The 19,092-nt window shown below is 36.0% G+C and overlaps 1 protein-coding gene across 4 annotated transcripts in view; it reads right to left on the bottom strand.

The window, feature by feature from the left end:
• Positions 1 to 16,979, bottom strand: part of LOC131076329 (GABA transporter 1) — a 36,757-nt gene extending 19,778 nt beyond the window's left edge. For 3 of the 4 annotated variants that reach the window (XM_058013467.2, XM_058013466.2, XM_059214191.1), the window contains exons 1-7: positions 16,692 to 16,979; positions 16,309 to 16,539; positions 15,200 to 15,297; positions 14,913 to 15,099; positions 14,690 to 14,820; positions 13,795 to 14,031; positions 12,561 to 12,985 (exon numbers count right to left, since the gene is read on the bottom strand). In XM_058013467.2, the coding sequence (XP_057869450.1) occupies positions 12,605 to 12,985; positions 13,795 to 14,031; positions 14,690 to 14,820; positions 14,913 to 15,099; positions 15,200 to 15,297; positions 16,309 to 16,539; positions 16,692 to 16,794 (1,368 nt within the window). In that variant the 5' untranslated portion in view covers positions 16,795 to 16,979 and the 3' untranslated portion in view covers positions 12,561 to 12,604. Of the gene's footprint in view, positions 1 to 12,405; positions 12,986 to 13,794; positions 14,032 to 14,689; positions 14,821 to 14,912; positions 15,100 to 15,199; positions 15,298 to 16,308; positions 16,540 to 16,691 lie in introns of those variants that run through there. The other variant, XM_058013465.2, reaches the window with a different exon arrangement.
• Positions 16,980 to 19,092: the final 2,113 nt, after the last annotated feature.

Below are 19,092 nucleotides of genomic sequence, written 5' to 3'. Positions count from 1 at the left end.
AAATTCTCAAAAATAGGAACAGGTAGCTGCAGATCTGAGCTCTGATATCATATAGGAGTTGAGAAATACAACCCCATAGTAGCCTAAAGATCTTCTGCAAGCTAAATAACCTATTACAAGGAGAAGCAATGAAGCAATAATTTGAAGAACACACAAAACATAGGAAAAATATTCTCAAAATACGAGAGCTCCAATTCACCAAAAAGTATTGTGGAAAGATAATACAATGAAAAAAAAAATGTAGCGTCCTAAAATTGTGACACTTGTAATTTCGACTGCATTTGGGTCTTCACGATGGTGGTGCAACGTTGAACCTGAATGGAGACCCCGAAACCTGTTTGCGACACCAAAAACTGCATCTTTTTGCACCTTGGCATGATCCCTCCTTGCACCCTGCTGTCCCGGGAGGTGGGACCATGGCACCCAGCGCCCTGGTCCCTGGTCTTATTTTGGGCCCGATCTCTTGTTGGGCATCGGGTCTTTAAGTTTGCAATTTGGAAAATAATGCTTCTAGGTCGGCCTAAGGTCGGAAAAATCAGTCTCTCAACCCTAATTGACAAGTATATAAACTACTTTTCCTCTCCCAGAAAGGGAGGAAGGAAATAAGCAAGAGCAAGACGCGGAAGTGATATTCAAACATTCAAACATTCAAGCATTCAAGTATTCCTTCAAGCAATTGAGCATTCTAAGTCTCCATTCAAGGCTAGCTGTTGCATTCAAGACAAGGATTCAACTATTGAAGAGGAGATCACATACAACATACAACATACTACATACATTACACCTTCGCATGTAAGAATACAAACATTTACATTTACAGCATTCTCATTTCTTGGTTAATTCCAAAACCGGGGTTTGACCTAAAGGCAAACCCCTAATCCCTAACCCCCCAATCGTCCTCTCTTTTCTGTGTGTAGGTTGCAGGTACGTGGCTGTAATTGAAGATCTGGAATCCTTGTGCAGAGATGAACAGATCCCCCTTCATTTCGCGGATTTTTCGGAGGACCGTGTGCACTCCGGGCGCCATCGTCCCGTCAACTTTCGCTCAAATTTGCAGGGCAACACCATCTCGACATTTTACTGCTAATTCCAGGTCTGCAGCTTCATCCCGTATCCCTATCTCTGTTTATAAGTGAATCTTTCTTACTTTACATGCATTCCTAGTTCAATCGTTCTATCTACATTCTTTACAAAAGAGGGTATCCTTGATGTATTAACCCTTGAAACTCATTTAGAATCCAGTCTTGCATTGCGTGGGATTGGATCTTGTGGGTTTCAACCCCTCTTTTGAATGTAAAGTCTCTCCTAAGTGAAAACCATCAACCCTAGTGACCTCCCTTCTCTCTCCTTGGAGTTAGGGGGGGGAGAACAACTAGGGTTCGATTTTTCCGCTTTACATTTTGGTGAACCCAACGTGAACATCCTAATTCTGATTATTCATGATTAGATCTGAAAAATTTGCTTCCTTAATTACATTTCCATGTTTGATCTTTTGCAAATTTTAGAGGTTAATTGCATAAAAACCCTAAAATTTTCTTTTTACCAATTGAGCTTGTGAAATGTTTAATTGTTAATGCTTGTTTCAGATCTACCCTTCTATTGTAAATTGTCAATTCATATTTGCGCTTTAATTTTGAAAATTAAGTGGTTAAGTGCTAAAACCCTAATTTTTAAAACCTTCTTGATTCAACCTTTGACTGATAATTTCACTGATCAAAACACCTCCAAATCAGCTGTAACTTTGGATTCTGCAACAAAATCACAATATCTTTCATCCCTGAAAATTTGGAAAAAAGTTGCGAGGACTGAGTGCACCCCGAGCGCCATCGTCCCCGACATTTTTTCCGAAATTTCGGGAGCTAGATCTTATTGTATTTTTCTGCTAAAATCCAGAATTTTGGCTGATTTTATCAATTCTAACACTTTCAAAATTAAAGTCAAAGTTGGTCTAGTGATTGCTTGGATTAAGGCTTCTAATCATTCAAAAATTGTTGAAATTGAAATTTGTATCAAAATTGTGTTCCTTACTGTCCTAAATCTGAAAAGTGTGTTAGCATTCATTCGAAATTTCAGTGCTTTATTCAAATTTTTACAATTGTGACTTTTGAAATTAAGTGTTTAATTGCGGCAACTTTGATTTCCGCTTTCAAATTTGAATTTTGCATGAAATTGAGTCAACTTTTAAATTTCAAAGCCTGCATTGCTTTCAGTATTCCCTCTAAAATCATAAAATTCAAAATTTCAGTTTCCCTTTCTTTTTCAAAATTCAAATTTTGCATTTTTCAACAATCTTGGTAGGGTTCAATTTTGAGATTGCAACTTTAATTTGGCCTATCTACAGATCTTAAAATCACTCAATTTTTTCAGATTAGCTTTAAAATCATCATAACTTTCATCCCTGAAAATTTTGAAAAAAGTTGCGAGGACCGTGTGCACTCTGTTCGCCACGGTCCCTGACATTTTTTTTGAAATTTCGGGAGATTGTCCTGATTGTATTTAACAGCTTAAATCTAGGAGATTGGCTGATTTTATTGAAATTTGCTACCTATAAAATTCAAAATCTTCTCTCTCTCTTTAGTGCATGAGTTTTACAACAATAAGCCCTACTTACACTATTCCCATTAGACGAAGCCTTAGAATTAAGTCTTTCCAAGGTTTAATTACTGAGGAGATGGAACCTAATTTGAAAGGCCTTTTTAACGAGGACATGGGTAATTCCTTTAATCCTCTTAATGATGAAGAAGCTCTCCATCAGGTTTCTGTAGAACAACTTTCAAAATTGGATAACCAATTTGATGATTTTCGACAATGGATGTCTCAAGAATACCCTGATAGTGAAGCTCTTTCATTAATTGAGGGTCTAAAACGTATGGTTCAAAGTGATAAGAATGGAATTGATATTTTGCGTGGTATTGCACACATTGTGGATTCAAATGTGATGCCTATGAAGAGTTGTGCCGAAACTTTGGGTTATACACAACCTCCTACTCAAGTTAATCATTCTATTCCTTTGACAACTCCTATTGCTAGTATACCTACTTTTACATCAAACATAATGACTACTTCAATACAAGACATTCCACCTATGATCACCAGTCATGGGGGCAATCCGTCTTCTTCAATCAACCCTCTTCCTTCATTCAATCCAACTTCTTCATTCATTCCTTCAATGAGTGTTCCTATTACATCTCCACAAATGAACATGATGCAAGGGGGCAATTCGTTTAATCATTCCATTCCTCCTTGTAGTGTTCCTCCTTTCCAATCATCTCCTATGACTAACTATCATAGTGTCCCACCACCTTATTCTCAATCAATACCTTCTTTCAATAACATAATACCTCCATCACAATCTAACACGTCTAATATGAACTCTTCGACTGAAGCGACCATTAACAATCTTGCACAAACTGTCTCTTCTTTACAACAACAAATTGCCTCTATGAATCAATCTAAGTTTAGTGTGCCCACATTTGATGTTGCGAGCCCACTTTCTCTTGACATTGTTTGAGCTATCCCCCCTAAACATGTTGAAATTCCACATTTGGAGCTTTATAATGGTAAGGGTGATCCTCTAACACATGTTAAGACCTTTCAAACAATATGTACCGATTTTGCTTATGACCAAAGGTTGCTTGCAAAACTGTTTACTAGAACATTAAGAGATAAAGCCCTACAATGGTATTGCTCGTTGCCTTCTTATTCTATTACTTCTTTCGAACAACTTGCAAATGCTTTCATTCAACAATTTCAAAACAATATAAGTCCTAATGTTACTTTGATTGATTTAATGCATTGTAAACAAGGTGTTAAAGAAAAAGTGACTGATTTCATTGGTAGATATAAGCATTTGTATGCTCAAATTTCCTTTCCAGTACCTAACAATGATATTCAAAGAATCTTTATTTCTAATTTACAAAAAGATATTAGAGAAAAACTTCTGTTTTCTGAGTTTACTTCTTTCCAACAGTTGTGCGCAACTCTTCACAATTATCAACTGACTGTGAGTCAAATGGAACAAGCAAATCCTATGGCTCCGAGTGATAAGGGTGATAGTAGTCAACAACCATTTGGGAAGTTTAAACCGAACAGAGAGTCTATTAAATTCAATGAAAACATCATCAACAACAATGTGAATGCAGCATCAGGTGTGCCTCCTATTTCTAAGTTTTTCAAGAAAGAAAGAAAGTTTACTCCTTTGAATGAATCATTGCATAGTATTATGAATAATTTATTGGAACAAAATGTGCTTACTCTTCCTCCTATAAAGCAAATAGATCCTGCAAAGATTAACTCACCCTATTTTGATAACAAATCTTTTCGTCAATTTCATCGTCATCCTGGGCATGATACTAAAAAATGTTTTGCTTTAAAGGGTAAAATTCAAGATTTGATTGATAATATTACTATCTCTGTTTCTGGTGTGAATGATAAAGGCAACACATATGTAGCTCCTCCTAACCAAATCTTCAGATTTTTACTGATCCATTACCTTCTCATACCTCTAATGTGGTTGAGACTAATGATTCCTCTTTCTCACCTGATAGTCTTGTGTCTATGACTCCGAATGTGATTAACTTTGTGGAACAGCAGAAAATCCCTAAAGAACCTTCTATCACATTTGATTCCAGTGAAACTACCAGGGCACCTGATAGTCCTTTATATATAGTTGCAAAAGTCAAGAATACACCTTGCCATGGAGTGCTTATTGATCCTTCTTGTATGGTTAATATCATTACTGAAGAATTTCTTTTTACTTTGCAATTGAATCAAGTGATCTATGACGAAAAAAATGTGGTTGTGAAATTATTTGATGTATTTTCTTCTCCTGCAATTGGTTCTATTACGTTACCTATTGAGGTCCATAACAAACCCCTTGATGTGGACTTTGCTATTATTCCATCGTCCGAACAATTTCGTCTGAAGCTAGGCTATCCTTGGTTATCTTCCATGAAAGCTATTGCTTCTCCTATTCACAAGTGTTTAAAATTTCCTCATAATGGTGAAGTTGTTACTGTCAATCATAGTCTCTTTAAACCAGCTGAAAGAACTTCTAGTGTTCCTATTGATTATTTTTGGCCTAAACAATTCCAATCTCTTCCACCGCGGAGTGATCATCTTTTCAAATCTTATCAAAAGTAGAAAAAAGATATGATCCTGTCTCTAAGTGAACCTAGAACACCCAAACTTGATATTCCTATCGTTCTTGAGAAGGAAGTTCTTCCTTTGAAAGATAAAACTAATGTCTTTCCTCAAGAAGATTCCCAACCCATCCCTATGAATGTGACTATGCCTAAAAGTAGACCTATACCTCCTCGTCATGATGGACTTGGTCTCCTTCCTAAACCAAATATTCCTCCCTTATATGGAGTAGTTCCTCCTCCTTCCTCTTATGGAGAGAAGAGACCTTCTTCTTCTCCTATTATTCAACCTAAGAGACCACAACCTAAACACCCAAGTGATAAGGATGAGAACATTCCTCGTCCTCAATCTTCTCAACTTCCTACTAAGACTAGACGGAATCGTTCTGCATGTGAACACCGACGAAAGCGTCGTCTTAGAGCTCAGGTCGTTACTTCTCAAACTTTGCAATCCCCAAAAACACCTTCAACCAGTATTATTCCGTTTTCTCCTCAGCCAAAAATTGAGCCAAAATCTCCTAAACATAAGGTGCATGATGGTCTTGATCCTGTGCGAGTTAAAGATCCTATTTTTATAAATCTTGATGATGATATAGATGAAAATGTTATTCATGATGAAAATATTATTCATGATGAAAATACTACTCCTGTTCATTCTGATAGTGAATATGAATATGTTGATGTTGATAACCATTTATCTAACGAATTTTCTAAAGCACTTATCTCAGTCTTCTATTTGTTGTCCTTAGTGTTGTCTACTTGAGGATGATGCAAAGCATTGAGATCTCTTTTGGTCTCTCTCATGTTGACTCAAAAGACACATGTGTTCCCTTCTTCTAGGTGACCTTCCTTGATTGGGGAATGAAGAACAATTATGCATACATACATATGATATACATGAATTATCATACAACATACTGACCCCGAGGAAAGCGAAGTCACCTTGTGCTTTGTGTTTTGTTTCTATTATCCTTGGGCTTATCTCACACTTGGGGGCTAAATCCTTGTGATAACGTGCTCCTTTCCCTTCTCATTTCTTATATGTATCACTACCTTAAAGCAATCACCCCCGATGAGGCATGTGCAATCGCTTTAACATAGGGGGGCATACACCCCGTTCATATCTCTCCAAGATACTTGAAAATTTCTTGGCAAATTTAGCTTTGCCTTGAAAATTTTTGATATCTTTCTTGCATGACTCATTGTGAGGGAACCTTACTACTGACAGTCATGGTCCTCCCTCGTGATCTTCCCTTTTACTTTGTCAATCGAAGTCGTAAGATCCTCAGTCCACTGGGGGCTTGGTGTATCTTGCCTCCTTGACATGGTGAAAGTCTTTCAATGTTGTTTCCTTGTACTTTACCGGAAGTATGGGCGTACGCTTATACTCCCGCTAAAGTGGGGGCTAAATGTAGCGTCCTAAAATTGCGACACTTGCAATTTCGACTGTATTTGGGTCTTCACGATGGCGACGCAACGTTGAACCTGAATGGAGACCCTGAAACCTGTTTGCGACACCAAAAACTGCATCTTTTTGCACCTTGGCATGATCCCTCCTTGCACCCTGCTGTCCCGGGAGGTGGGACCATGGCACCCAGTGCCCTGGTCCCTGGTCCTATTTTGGGCCCGGTCTCTTGTTGGGCATCGGGTCTTTAAGTTTGCAATTCGGAAAATAATGCTTCTAGGTCGGCCTAAGGTCGGAAAAATCAGTCTCTCAACCCTAATTGACAAGTATATAAACTACTTTTCCTCTCCTAGAAAGGGAGGAAGGAAATAAGCAAGAGCAAGATGCGGAAGCGATATTCAAACATTCAAACATTCAAGCATTCAAGTATTCCTTCAAGCAATTGAGCATTCTAAGTCTCCATTCAAGGCTAGGTGTTGCATTCAAGACAAGGATTCAACTATTGAAGAGGAGATCACATACAACATACAACATACTACATACATTACACCTTCACATGTAAGAATACAAACATTCTTACAACAAGGTATCAGTATTTGTTTACATTACAAACATTTACATTTACAGCATTCTCATTTCTTGGTTAATTCCAAAACCGGGGTTTGACTTAAAGGCAAACCCCTAATCCATAACCCCCCAATCGTCCTCTCTTTTCTGTGTGTAGGTTGCAGGTACGCGGTTGTAATTGAAGATCTGGAATCCTTGTGCAGAGACGAACAGATCCCCCTTCGTTTCGCGGATTTTTCGGAGGACCGTGTGCACTCCGGGCGCCATCGTCCCGTCAACTTTCGCTCAAATTTGCAGGATAGCACCGTCTCAACATTTTACTGCTAATTCCGTCCGCAGCTTCATCCCGTATCCCTATCTCTGTTTATAAGTGAATCTTTCTTACTTTACATGCATTCCTAGTTCAATCGTTCTATCTACATTCTTTACAAAAGAGAGTATCCTTGATGTCTTAACCCTTGAAACTCATTTAGAATCCAGTCTTGCATTGCGTGGGATTGGATCTTGTGGGTTTCAACCCCTCTTTTGAATGTAAAGTCTCTCCTAAGTGAAAACCATCAACCCTAGTGACCTCCCTTCTCTCTCCTTGGAGTTAGGGGGGGAGAACAACTAGGGTTTGATTTTTCCGCTTTACAAAAAAAAAACCTCTAATAGGTCAAGAAACCCTAAAAAGGGAAAACCCTAGGCTTGCACATAATAATTAATTATATGCATCTAATGTTAGCTTAAGTGTAAAAAGATAATTGGGAACTTAAAGAATTAAACAAATATTGTTTAATTAATCAAGTAAAGACCTAATTACTCTAACATGCTCTACCCTCTGAGGGTTTGTCCTTCTAGGCAACGTCTCCTCTTCCGCTCCGGTGAACTGCCTCAACTCGACGATCTAACTACCGATTTCAATTGCCTCTCCTCGACGCTCTATTGAACACATGCACAACCTGCCTCCAATAGGTGATCTGTCCACCCAAAGGAATGCCTCAAGGTTCACAAACAACTCTTCCACTAGCCAGTTCATAACCAACTCTGATACCACTTGATGCAACCATAACCGATGAGAGACTCAAAAGAGAATTGACCGGCTTATGCAGGAAGAGTAACACAATGAAAGAAACAAGAAAACATAGCAAGAATGCATAAATAGATCATATTATTGCCTTAGAACTTCTGAAAACCATTCGGTTATCATCATATAATCATCATAGAACATCAGGTAGTTAACCGGTTACATGAAGGCTTCAAGCCAGATACAATCCAATCGAGACTCTGAGAATCATCTGGATCACTAAATGAGAATCTAAAATCCTTATTTTGATTTCTACTTCCTCTTCGCTACAAATGATTACATAGTCCCATATATATACCCTCCGGAACATATCTGGGTAAGCCACAAAAGATTACATTTACCAATGCAGGAAAATGAAACATGTAACTAGGTCAGCCCTAAGAATGAAAAAAATCCTTCTGAAAAATAACAACCAAGAGGTGCGGTTCAGCAGGAAGGTTGGCCACACACCAAAGAACCTCGAACAAGACCCAAAATAGATCCACATGCTAAGAAACGCTCTGGTAATGAAGGAAAACCAACCGGTAAGCACTAGAACTATCCCGAAACCCAAAAACAGTCAAACGAAAGCGATAACTAGCCAAAAAAGAATCCAATTAGACCGAAAATATGGAATTAAGCACAAGAACCAACCTGGAAACTGAAAATAGGATCTGAAATGAAAAGCAAGCAACTACTAGTACCAACTGGTAAGAACACAAAAAAGTGCACACTGAACTAAACAAGAACTAAACTGAAAGGAAATATTTTTGGTTGATGCAAAATTTCTCTTAGATCGAGGATGCTCCTGCATCATTATCCCATAGTAGGATGAGCACCAAAGGTTGTTCATGACATCAAAGTTGGATAATAGGGTGAAATCAAACCTAAAGAGGGGGTGAGGATAGGACATACTTAAGTAGGAGCACAAACATGAGGTGTAAATTGGACCGGTGACAATTTATGATGCTATAAGTTTATGTTTAATTTTGATAGAGAACATATGAATTATATAAAGAGTGTTAAAATATTTATGTGGTATTTTTTCTATTATTGTTTGGTTTATTTCAATACTAACAATATGGATAAGACATTAAAATACAAGATTTTATTGATGCAGATTAAATAGGCGACTTGGATAGTTGAAGGCCCACTATTGTGTATGCATTTATTTTTTTGGGAGGAGTAGTGAGTTGGATGAGTTTAAGAGGCAACCCATGATTACTTTATTCACAATTGAAGCAACGTATATAATTTCTACCTATGTCTCTAAGGAGGTAATTTGATTACAAAGATTGTCTACATTTATTAGTTTTAATTGTGCACATGACTGTTTATATTGGTTGTGATAGTTAGAGTGCAATTTTTTTGCCTAAGAATCCTATATATCACTCATGGAATAAGTTGTACAATACCATTTTGTTCATAAATTGATCACTAATGGCCAAATTGAGCTAAAGAAGGTGACACTCAAGAGAATGTTGTAGATTCACTTACTAAACCTATGAACACAACAAAGTTTACATGGTGTAGGGAGGTTGTGGGCCTTGTTCCTAATAATTAGTTGACTTGTACATTTTTATGGATGTGTTTTCAATGTATGATGTCAAGTGAGAGAATGTTAATATTAAGGTGTCATCGACCTTGTAAATCTTATGTATTTAATTGCTTATAATATTATTTATAATTATTACTAAGGGATGAGGGATCCACCATCAACAATTTTTAATTTTTACCAATTGAGTTTTATTGGTACAATACTTAATTTCTATCAAAAGCACATAACTAATTTTTATTGATAGCGAGTTACTATTTACAAAATAAGCATCTTGGAGGTAGTGGTGGTTTTGGGCATCCAATTATCTATGAGGCTAGTTTTTTATCTTGTGTATTTATTATTAAAGCTAAAGCATCTTATGGTAAAAATATAATAACCGATAAACTAATAGCAAATCAAGTTCTCAATTTTGATAGACAAGTAATTTAGTTGCAACTTATATTGTATCCTATGTTATAAATTCTTAAATGTTTTAAGGAGGGGCATTCAGATTGGTAACAAACTTGGATGCCTCATTTAGGGGGTGAAAATGCTATAGAAGTAGTGCTTAAGATGGTAGTAAGGTAATGCAATTAGCAAAGCTGAAGGATTGAAGATAGAAGAAGTGAAAGGAAAGATTGTATGTAAGCTTTTTTTTAAAGATATTATTGACTTGGGCCTCTCTTCTTGGTGCATTTTTTTTATTGAAAGGGTTTCTCCATGTTAACATTATCTTAATGTGTTTATTTCTTTTGTTCCATATTTATTTGTGTTGTTGATCTATTTTCTTATAATCTCTATTTGGTGTAATACTAGTTATATCAAATTAACAGTTAAAACCAAAATTTTATTTTATAGTTGTTCACCTTTATTTCTAACAAAGTATCATGTAGAAGGAAAAATGAAGATGTATAAAAATCACCTAGTTGCAAAGGGATTCTCTCATATAGCTCACGGATTGATTTTGGAATTTTTTTTTGTCTTGGTAGAAAAACTAAGTCAATCATATTTCCATTGACTATTATTGTTGCATTTTTATTTTGAAGTTAGAATAAATGAATTCATATAACAATATTTTTGCATAGTGATCTCTATAAATAAATACACATGACATAGCTAGAAATTTTTAATGTGAAAAATAAGAAGGATTGAGTGTGCAAGATAAAAAGACTTATTTACCATTTTTTTTATAGCTGATGCAGGGTGATCAATGGTATGCATATGGTTACTTTTGGTTTTTTGGTAGTTTTGAGTGTGTTTGGGTTCAATAAGGTCATTTGAGACCATTTGAAGTCGTTTTGATTCATTGCGGAATGTTTCATAACAAATTGTCAAGAAATGTAAAAGTTGCAAAAGTTGTCATGTCAAAAATTGTCAAAAAGTTGCAAATGTAAAAGTTGCAAAAGTTGTCATGTCAAAAATTGTCAAAAAGTTGCATTTTCAGTTATGGGCAGTTAATAGTTGCTTAGATAGTAGAGAATGGTTTTAAATGCATAAACATGTAATCAAAACTCTAATGGAGAGGTTGGAGAAGGATTGAATGAGAAGAAACATCATTTTGACACATTTTTACCTTGTTTTTCTATGTAAATAGTCTATATTTTGCTTGGTACAACCTAGTATGAAATGGTATGGGTTTGAAACTTAAATGGATGGAAAGATAATTGTATGGCAGATGTTTTTAGTTCTTACCAGTCCTAAATAAAATAAGGTTTGATTGGTCTAATATGTCACTCTTTCTAACAGCCTTGTTTGGAAACCTTAGTTTCCAGCAAGTGCAAAAAATTCATAACTTGACTTTCCACTGTTGGAAATCCATGAAAATTGATGGATTGTTTTGTTTTAATGTCATTTTCAATACCTTCAAAGGGGAGTTCCCAAGTCTTTGATTTGTGCAAGTTATTTAGGACTATTGGTCCCATTTTGCAGTGTAACTGTTACAAAGCCCTACTTGAAGGAGTATTTAACGAAATAATGCATTATTTGAATTGTTTGATGTAATGATGATTTGTATTCCATCACAATGCATGGTGAGAGGCCATAATCAGGCCAAGAATGTATGTTTTGGATTGTGTTTGAATCACGTGTACACTCACCAAGGCCTAAAAGTAATATGCCTAAGATGAACTAGGATGCACCTAGTTATTGAATGTAACAAATAATTGTATGAAATGTGTCAGGTAAGGTAGAATAAGTCCTTCTCTACATCAATAGCTTAAAGAAATTACCAGGGATGTGTAATAAAAGCCTTGATATGTATGTGTTGTGTCTTGGGCTAAATCATAGAAAAGTTGATTTACGTATATATTTCAAATAAGATGGTAATAATTTTGTTATCATTGTGTTTTACATGGATGACATGTTGTTAATTGGTAACAATAAGGAAATTATTAATTTAGTTAAATCTTAGTCATCATCTAAGTTGGGCATGAAAGATTTTGGATATTTATTTTAGACAAGAAAATTAAAAGAAAATATGTAAACATGAAATTATGATTATATCAAAGAAAATATGTTAAAATGCTATTGTAGAAATCTAAGCTGTAAAATAGAAAACATATAAATAATCTCTTTCTAAAGAACATAAATTATTTGTTAAATATTGTTGAAACATAAAAGAAGAAATCAAAGAAATATGTCAAATTCCTTATATATGAAATGATTTGCACCTAATTCTACACTTGCAATAGAAGTTGTGAGTAGACATACATGCCTACAATATGAAATAACCATTGGGCTACTATAAATAAATAGATATTTATGTGGCTCCTTAGATTATGCAAACTTCTAAGGAAGTGCTGATGAAAATAAAACTTTGCAAAAACTTTGAATTTGCAAGAATTTTTGGATTCTAAATGAACAAACCTGCTCCTTTGGGTCGATCTCTACTGCACCTGAAACTAAAGAGATCATATATTGGCGAAGAGTTTGTAGGTGTTAGCATCTAGGACGATTTGTCTGGCGGCTGCAAAGCAGCTCAGAATTCCCACAACAGAAAACAAGACACCAATCGAGCCATTCACCCAGAAAAGTAAGCTCCTTCGGGAAGGCTTGAATGTTATGTTGTAGAGCACCATTGGTAAAATAAAGTCCAATGGCATAATCCCAAAAGCACCCATCACCGCATTAATATCTCCAAAAAATGGCAGCATGGCAGCCACCAAAGTTACAATTGCCACCCAAAAAGATCTTACAATCAATCTGGGAATAACATTTCGCATAGAAAATCTCCCTTTCTCTACATCTGCAGATCTGCTTTCGAGAGCTGCAAATGCTGGTTGGAAATAAGTCTGCAAGGAAAATTTACATCGGGGAGACAGCTTTAGAAGTTGGCAGAGGTTCAAATATGTACTAAATGTTTCTATATAATTCCCAAGATTACACTTTTGGAGATTGTCAATGAAAATGTCATTTGTATATTGGGGTGCTCCAACTCTATAACAGAACTGCTGGTTCCCTTGCAAGAGGAGATTTTGTAACGGCCATAGCGAATTTGAATCTACCACAATGCTTTTGTAACCATTGCAGCAAAAACATAAAAACATAAAGGCGCAGTTTCATCTTGAGTGTTGACACACAAAGCACAGAACTTGAAATGGATGGTCTGGCTTTTATCCTTTCGATTCTACTTCTGGGTCCTCCTAGTAAACGATATGAACATTACAAATTCTATATAAAGACATGTCGAGTTTGGGGAGAGTTTGGGTAGCATCTTCAGAGGTTTGTGTGAGTTCTGTATTGATGAAATTAAGAATTCAGCTGTAGAAGTCATTGAGAGCTTGAAACACCTATCAGTTGCGTCTACTCTTTGTAGTTGCTCTTTTGTCTTTAGTTACTCCTAGATAGATAGTTGTTGCTACCAGGTAGTTTTCCTCCTTGAGGTTTTCTAGGACAAATTCCAAGTTTTAGGCCGGTGAATTCGTTTACTTTCTACACTAACTAAATTCTGTTTTAAAGAATATTCTATCCTCCAAGACTATCAAGTTGTTTGAGCAAAAAAGACAGTTGTTGAATTTGAAAGAGGAGTGCATGTTGTCCTCAAATATAATAGTAATATGATATTGATAATAGTTGAGTATGTACTATGAACTAAACTAACCAGAGTTACTGTGGATGTTTGCAGAAGGATAAAAATGTTGGCCATGAAGAGAAACCAGTTGGGAACATAAGCTGGCCTTCCTGCAGGCGCAAAGTTGCTATAAATTGTCCCTTGGGCATTGTTGCCGAAGGCCCAGTAGCCTGAAATTGCAGCAGAGAAGTAGGTGGACACAACCACTGTATAACACACACACAGTGCTTTGAACATTTTTCCTGAAACTGGGGGAGCTATAGTGGCCTGCAAAACCCTCCTTAAATATTAGTATTAAAGTTATAAATTTCTACTTAGTTTATCACTGGGATTTACAGGAAAGAATTGAAGGCAGGCAAGCATTTATTTATTTCTAAGATCAATGGGAAGTTCAATTTAAACATTCAATAACAACATTTCAGAAGCTTATTTCAGAAGGTTTGAAGAACAACAACATTACAATTTAATCATCATAATATGCCAATCTGAACATTAGAAAATTCAAGACAAAAAAAAAAAAGATTTTTTATTTTTTTAAACCTTATCAGCTTTTTAAAAAACTCTAATTGTTCTCCTAAAAAATACAACGTGAGCTCACTTGATCCAACTATGATACATGTTGAAAACGGAGGACTAATTAGAACTAAAACCTAGAAACCCTCACAAGCACCATCTCTCAACAATTAAAATATTTTGGGCTTAATTGACTCCCTAGTAAAATGCTTTTGATCAACTGTGAGTGTAATATAAAAAAGGTGTCAAAAACCAAATACATAATGCAGTGCTCTCCTATATAAAAGGATGAAAATTTGATTGGTGTAGGAAGTCTGGGGTAGCCCTACTGGACCTATCATTATAGAAACTGAAAGGATGAAAGTTTTAATACATAACTACTATCTTCTTTTAAATTATTAACCAATCTCACCTGAATTTCGGGAAGGATTCCATTGCCATAAGTTGTTGCAACTATTGAGAAAGAGTTAAAAGCCGCAAGTAATTTGCCTGTTTTACTGCCAACTAAACTGTAGTCCCTGTTCTCTGCATCACTTGAGATTCCTGGCATGTAAAACTAAGATAACAGTTAAGAACAAAGAAAAGTGGGCATCCAAATTCAAGCAAGGGCAAATCGATGAAGAGTCAAGAGAAACCTGCATGGATGGAACCTCCCACAGCGCATGCAGTAAAGGAAAAGCACAGCAGCAGAGATGCTAGATTTATATATCTCAGTGAATGAAAGGACGGCATTTGAGCCAGCAGAAGCATCAGCCCTCCAAAAAGAATTATAAATTGGTACAACTGCATCTCCCCATTTGGATGATAGATTTTATATAAGAACTGTAATATATATTTACAAAATCCATTAGGCAGTCAATGAAATTATTCAGTCTTTCACAAGCAAACATAATCTCTCTGTTTTCTTGTTTTGGAAAGGTACCTTCAAACTCTGACCTCCAAGAAGAGTGCATGAAACAACAGCTCCACTGCAGACTGCAAACTGCAGTGGTCCCACCACCAAACGACCCCATCTTGGGCCTGTAAGATAATTCATAAACTCCAAAGTTAAATATGAGATTAAATATGAGGATTTAGTAGTTGAGCATCTTAATTTCATGTTTCTCAAAATCTTATGTGGAAATTTCATATCATTCCCAATTTTTTAGAGCAGCTTACTTGACAAGTCCCCTACTTATAACTAAGATTTCAGGGCCACATCATCAAATATGATTCCACATTAGAATGCTTTTTGCCAAGGTGTCCAAAAAAGAGACCAATGGTTGTGCAAAAGGGAGACCCATACTTGTGCAGCTCATGTGATGCTGTGGCATCACATGATTGGTTTTTTTTAAGAAGAAAAGAACACATTTCATTCAATTATGGGTAGTCATCATCAGCAATAACAACTTTAAAGTCACAACTATTGGTGCAATGTTGTAAAAAAAAAAAGACATTAAATCAACGAGTGTGGGTATTAAATCAACAACTACTATCAAAACCATTGAAATGTGCTCAAATACAGAGTCATTTTCCCTAGATACCCAAATAGGCCTCCTTTTTGTGATTCAGCTCTAAACTACTAATACATGTTCTAGTCACGGCTTCTCAACAGTGACCTCTTTTAGTAGGTACCCTTAATAATTTAGATACCCAATAGTGGTCTCTTTTCCTATGTTACTCTTATTAAACCAAAAATAACTTAGATACCCAATTACTATATTCTTCTCATTTTTTCCTACAATTGACTATTAATCAATAAGATACGCATATCCTTAAAATGGTTTTAAAAACAAAATTTAGACATAAATAACAATAAACATTATAAAACATATCAAAATTTATGCCACAATTGCTAATAAGCCTTCCCAAATAAATGTTAAAAAGCAAGAGGTTAGCTTAGAACCACTGATCCACTGACCAACACCTTTAGTTTAACTCTCAAAATGTAAGATAAAATCTACATGAAAGATTCATAACTGATTAGCCTCGCAGTAATGAAATGTGATGAAGTTATAGAGAAAGGACTAATGAAGCTTAAATAATGTATACCCATAATCTCTGTGGTCATATCACTAAACCTTAGGTGTCTGTTGCCCTTAAACTCTAGATGTTCCAGCACCAGTGACAAGAGATTGTAGGAATAGAAGGTAACTGCTGCTCCAATGGCCAGTAATACTATTCCTGCACCCCATCCTAAGGATGCAAATGCAAATGGGAGGCTCAGAACTGGACCTCCAACTATGGAGGTTGTCAAATGATAGCCAGCATGGAGCCATGTACCTGCAACCATCAATTAACTTAATTAGTTATAATAACCCACATCACTCGTTCACTTACTTTGGACATAAGGTGGACACCAAAACGGAGTGTTGGGCAAAATACTTCCATGTTCATAGAAACAAAAACATTGAGACAGAAATATAAATGCATACCTTTGGATTCCAACACAAATATAGCACCTGCATCCAAGTGTTTTCCTGTGTTTGCATCTTGGTTATCTGAAGCTTTGCTATTGTCAGAATGATTAGCCATCATCTTGATTTCAGGGAGAAAGAAATTCTTTAGTCCATACAAATAGCAGGGTTGGTAGGTGGCTCAACTAAAGGTCAAATTAAAAAAGACATGGGAAAAGTTAAATTGAGTTCATTCTTTATCGCGAAATCAGTCCACTCGTTTGTTTTTTTATGGTCGCAGGGTTAAATTCCTCACGAGCGTCTTTCTCAGAATCAGGTGTTTCGTAAAACAAATGGTTCCCCAATCAAGCACACGATGGATAACGAGTCTTGTGAAGGATCTTTTTCTTTTTATTTTTTGGAATATTTTTTATTTACAAAATCGATTAGTTATCTGATATAGGCTCATTAAGAATCATTCAACTTTATCACAGACTAAAAGTATATTGACTTTTGAAGATTTTTTTTTTATATTAAAGACTCTGTACAAAAACATCATCACATTATCAGGAGCATCTGTTCAAACTAGATCAATCACTAAGTATCAAAAAATCAAAACATATGAAATGAGTTCGATCAACATCTATCAAAAAGGATAATAGAGGGCCATATTCACTCCCATGATCCAATTATGTTATTGCTACAGTCAGCCTGGTTGCACTCAAATGTGCCTAGTGGAGTCACAATCTCTGGGTCTACTGTTATGTTCCACTTGGCCTTGAGCTTATTCTTAGTTTCTTTGTTCTTAGCCTCAACATCCTTCTTGGTGATCTGATTTTCTTCTAAATACTTATTGAGTAAATCTAGTTTTTCTTTGTTCAAATTAATCTTTCCATGATGAAAGAAGTGGGCAGTTCTTGTACACCAGCATTACACCTTCTTTAAGCAGTATCATGAATCTTTCTTTGGGAATCTATATCGTAGTTGAGACTTGTAATGTGATAGTAATAGGTGAGTTCGCATTCAAACATGATTCAAGCTCTGTAAGGAGCCTTCTTTTGGACTGAAAAATCTCTTCATTTCTCCTTTTCCATAAAAATTAAAGGACTTCGCTCCTAAAAACAAGCCAACATCTGTTTAAGGCAACATCAAACTTATCATCATAACTAATAAGAATTTATGTCCAAGTAAAACCTTCACTATCATTCAATGCGATAGGCAAACCGAATATTAAAGACCTATGGCAATAGCAAATTTGCAATTAAAGAACAAATGCTCAAGGGTTTTAGGAACATTACAACATTCACAAATTCTAGTAGACAATCCATAACAGTGTAAAACATTATCAATTGCAAGCTTTTTTAATAGGAGAAGCCAATGAAAGCAAGTCTTCTTAGGTTCAAGAGGTTTGTGCCACAATTGGTTTAAAATTTTAAGCCATTTGGAGTCTAGATAATTTAAATTCCAAACTTTATTGAGCCAAGCATAAATATCTCCCCTACCTGCAAGCATGCAATATATCTTATGAACTGAAGCATCATTGAATTTTGTGCCACCTTGCCTTATGATTTTCTCAAGTAGTTTTGAATTAGTTATAATTTGCCTTGGGAACCCATCCCACAAGGCTTTACTAATCATAGTCAATGTCTTTTTATGAGAAGGAGGTAATCCAAACTTAGAACTTAGTTGCTTCCATGTCCCAAGCCATCCATCCATCAAGATATCTTGCAGAGCATTAATCCCCACTAAATTCCAACTTTTAGCAGAGTAGCCTTGTGTTAATGCCAAAGGATTCCAATTAAATACAAGACCCCACTAGACATATCCTTTGGCTACAGTATAGGGTGGAGAGTTGCACACTGTTGTCCCATTTTTTACAAGATACCTTACTTGTGCCCAAGCCTTCCACAATGAGGTAAAGACTAGAGCCATAGGTCTTAACCTCAAACTGGCCAAAGAGAATGTCCTACAAATTAATAGGAGACCACGTTTTGCCTCTTTTGGGTTTAGATAAACTCAGATTATTTCTTTCCAAAAATTTCCATGGTCATCCCCTTGGACGGCCTTACATATCCATTTTGAAGCTAAAGCCATATCTTGAGCTTTCAAATCTTTCAAGCCCAAACCCCCTTGGCTTTTAGGAATGCAACACCATGCCCAAGAGACATTGTGTCTCTTTTTGTTCCCCTTACCATCTGACCATAAGAACTCTCTTAGAATCTTTTGAAGTTTGTTAAGATACACATTAGCAAAGAGCCAACCAAAAGAGTGATAAATGGCATGGGATGAGAAGACCTTTAGAACCACTTGTACTCCCCTGGCCAAAGAGAGGAGGTGGGTCTACCATTTCTCATGCTTCCTTTCTATCTCTTAAAAGTCATTTCCACATTTCTCTTCAAGAAGGAGATACATAAATATGAATACCAAGATACCTTACCAC

The sequence above is a fragment of the Cryptomeria japonica genome, chromosome 11, assembly GCF_030272615.1.
Source record: "Cryptomeria japonica chromosome 11, Sugi_1.0, whole genome shotgun sequence".
NCBI classification, from domain to species: Eukaryota; Viridiplantae; Streptophyta; class Pinopsida; order Cupressales; family Cupressaceae; genus Cryptomeria; species Cryptomeria japonica.
The sequence above is the reverse complement of the archived record's forward strand: the minus strand, read 5'-3'. Positions and strand labels throughout refer to the sequence as shown.